This window comes from Limulus polyphemus, unplaced genomic scaffold (assembly GCF_000517525.1).
Source record: "Limulus polyphemus unplaced genomic scaffold, Limulus_polyphemus-2.1.2 Scaffold7714, whole genome shotgun sequence".
Lineage (NCBI taxonomy): Eukaryota > Metazoa > Arthropoda > Merostomata > Xiphosura > Limulidae > Limulus > Limulus polyphemus.
In genome coordinates, this window is record NW_013673324.1 from 10,869 (window position 1) to 14,874 (window position 4,006).

Here is a 4,006-nt window from a genome sequence, read left to right on the forward strand (position 1 = left end):
AGAAGTAGTTACATATAACAGACAGTACTATTATATTTATATAGAAGTAGTTACATACAACAGACACTACTGTTCTATTTATATAGAAGTAGTTACATATAACAGACAGTACTATTATATTTATATAGAAGTAGTTACATACAACAGACAGTACTATTATATTTATATAGAAGTAGTTACATATAACAGACAATACTATTATATTTATATAGAAGTAGTTACATATAACAGACAGTACTATTATATTTATATAAAAGTAGTTACATACAACAGACAGTACTATTATATTTATATAGAAGTAGTTACATATAACAGACAATACTATCATATTTATATAGAAGTAGTTACATATAACAGACAATACTATCATATTTATATAGATGTACAACACACCATGAGATTAGTCTTAGCCACATACACACTTTGCCTTAAATCAACGTCTAGAAATGTCTAGAACATGCTAACGAATCAATCTAACAAACACACATATTCATCATTAAACCAAACTTCCTTCCTCACACGAGTTTGTGAGGATTATTACAGAAGTAATTAGAGGATTTTGACTGGTTAATCGATCAATTGTGTTGTTATCCTGTTCTCGTATCCAGGTGGAAAGCTTGTGGGGCTTGACATGGACTATCTGGTCGTTGCTAATGTTAAAAAATCCGGAGTTGTTTTTGAATGGCACGACTGCCCAAACTACAGTGGGAAGACTGGCAAAATCTTTCGACGTTTTAGAACCATTAGGAGGTACGATATCGTGTGTTTCTTTTCCTTTTTTTTTCTATAGTATACACAGTAGCTAAACCCATTAAGCCTAACAGTATCCTCATTAATATCTCTGAAAAAAAAAATAGTTTGAACATGTTCCCCATATTTAATAAATTTCGAAAAAATCTATCCTTCTGTATTTATTAGTGGTTTTTTTTCATCCTCAGTCATGACAGAAAGTTACAATTTATGTCGTAAACTTCACCTGTCACCTCATTAAAAGGTAAAAACACGAATGCCACTAATAACGACAAATAAGAATGTGATAAAACACCACAAATCCATTTTCTCAGTTAAATTTCAAAAATAATTGGACTTATAGTTACCCTAAAACAAGGTAATTAATCAGAGGCCTATCTAACGAGGTAAAGTGATCAGTTTTCAGATTCTAGTACTTTATTTTTTATTCTGGCGTTGTTTCAGCTGGAAATGTTTTATAAAAATCGTTCAAATAATTCTAAAACACACTGTTTGAAGCATTTCTTACTAAATAAGTATTTATTGGGATTTACTATCTAATATGATAAACGTGTTTCAGATTTCAATAAATCAATGCTATCCTCAACAATGTCATCAATGTCATCGACGACTCATTATTCAACTTTTATAATAAACGTTTCGGATTTCAATAAAACAATGCTATCCTCAAACATACAACAATGTCATCGACGACTCATTATTCAACTTTTATAATAAATGTTTCGGATTTCAATAAAACAATGCTATCCTCAAACATACAACAATGTCATCGACGACTCATTATTCAACTTTTATAATAAACGTTTCGGATTTCAATAAAACAATGCTATCCTCAACAATGTCATCAATGACACATTATTCGACTTTTGTAGAGCTGTGAATATTGTAATACATTGAAAGTCTTTGAAAAATAACAATGTACTCTTTCATTACCCGCTGCACATTAAATATATCGAAACGTTTAATAAGAAAAAAAAATGATACAAAGCCCTACAAAAGTATTCACCCCCTCTGAAAAGTTTCCACATTTTGTTGCTATCTGAGCTTACAGTCACGAAACTTTTAAATGGGACTCCATATTTAAAATCTTACACAATCTACTCCAAACTGAGAAACCTAAAAAAAAAAAAAAACGCTGATATTACGTAAGTTGGATTTTCATAGACAATTGAAATATTCGTAATTGAATAAATGTTCAACCCCTTTGGTACAACAACCCTAAATCAGTTCAGGTGCAAAATATTAGTTTGAAAGGTCACAAAATTAGTGTAATGGTCTCTGTCTGTGTGTAATCAAAGTGGTTTAACTTGACTTCAGAGTAAATGCATCTGTTCAAGCCACAACTCACATAGTGATAAGACAAACCAACCATGAAAATCATTGGAGTTTTCCAAACAAGTCAGGGATGAAATAGTAAAGAAGCACAGATCAGGAGAAGGTTACAAGAAAATTTCAAGGTCGCTTATTATCCCTTTGAGTACGGTGAAGTCCATCATTAAGAAGTGGAATGTGCTTCATACCACCCAGTCACTACCCACATCAGCCCTTCCAAACTAAGCAGTTAGGCAAGCAGGAAGCTGGTTAATGATGCCACTGTGAAGACAACAGTGACTTTGAAAGATTTGTAAAGTTCCATGTCTGAGATGGAAGTCACTGTTCATGTATCGACAATATCCTGGTTCCTACACAAAACTAGCCAGTATGGGTGAGTGGCAAGAAAGAAGCCATTACTGAAAAAGAACCATCTTAAATCTCGTATGGAGTTTACGACAAAGCATGTAAATGATTCTGCAGACACGTGGCAGAAGGTTTTGTGGTCACACGAGACAAAAATTAAGTTTTTGGTCTAAATTCAAAGCGATACGTTTGGCGCAAGCCTAACACAGTACATCACCCAGTCAACACCATCCCAAGTGTCAAGCATGGTGGTGGTAGTATCATGTTATGTGGATGTTTCTCATCAGCAGGAACTGGGAAGCTTGTCAGAATTGAGGGGAAGATGGATGGTGCAAAGTACAGGTGAATCCTAGAGGAAAACGTGCTAGAGTTATCCAAGAATCTAAAACTGGGTCGAAAATTCACATTTCAGCAGGACAATGACCCGAAGCACAAGGTCAAAGCCACACTGGTGTGGTTTCAAAAGAAGAAAGTGAATGTCCTGGAGTGGCCCAGTCAAATTCCTGACTTGAATACAATAAAAAATTTATGGCGAGACTTGAAGGTTGCAGTCCATCAAGGATCCCGAATGAACTTATCAGAAATAGAGCAATTTTACCAGGAAGAATGGGAAAAAATTACACCATCCTATTGTCCAAAGTTGGTAGAGACCAATCCAATAAGACTAACAGCAGTAATTGCTTCCACCAAGTATTAAATTAGGGGGGTGGAATACTTATGAAATCAGGAAATTTCAATTTATATATTTTCGTTACAGGATTTACTGACATTCAACCTCCTTCACACATAACAACGTTAAGGTTTGATCATTAGAGTTTTGAGTAAAAATATCAATTTAAAAAAGTGTTTACATTATTTGTATTTCATCAAAATGTGACATTATTGGTAGGGGGTGGGTGAATACCTTTGCAAGGCACTGTACTAATTTGCCATAATAAAAAACAAATGAAGAAGGCATAGGTTCATCATTAGCTGTGTTTGTTTTGTAGAGTAAAGCCACATTGGGTTATCTGCTGTGCCAACCGCGGGGAATCGAACCCAGGAATTTAGCGTTGTAAGTCCGTGAATGTACCGGTAGGTGTGTATATTTTTTCAATATAATTTATTTATATATTTTTTTTGCAGTTGACTTCAGTCTCGTCATTTTTGAAGCTATACTGAACGTGTTCTGGATTGTTTGTGGATTCGTTTTACTCTGTGGATATAAACTGGTAGGTATATATTACTTATCTATTTCCTTACGTGAAGTGAGATCTGTAGACGGCAAATTCTGATTTTACATTGATGCGCATGCGCAATGCCAACAGCAAGGGGATGATAACGAACGCCTATTTTTCGTGGATATTTTTGTTGTGGTTGAAAAAGAAAACGCCCTGGTTAGTTAGTTTGTTTCAAGTGGTCACGCAAAGCCGTTCATAACTGCGGAATGTTAAAACTAGAGAGAAGGCTGTTGGTCAACAAATTCCACTACTCACTAACTAATTAACTCTCTCTTTAAACACAAACTTGGCCCGGCACGGCCAGGTGGATAAGGCGCTCGACTCACAATCTGAGGGTCGCGGGTTCGAATCCGCATCCC

At 35.0% G+C, this 4,006-nt stretch overlaps 1 protein-coding gene across 1 annotated transcript in view; it reads left to right on the top strand.

Annotated features, from left to right (window-relative positions):
* Window positions 1-4,006, top strand: part of LOC111089875 — a 16,764-nt gene that overhangs the window by 5,071 nt on the left and 7,687 nt on the right. Inside the window, exons 2-3 of the mRNA XM_022403111.1 lie at window positions 609-750; window positions 3,553-3,638. Of these exons, the coding sequence (XP_022258819.1) occupies window positions 609-750; window positions 3,553-3,638 (228 nt within the window). The remainder of the gene's footprint in view (window positions 1-608; window positions 751-3,552; window positions 3,639-4,006) is intronic.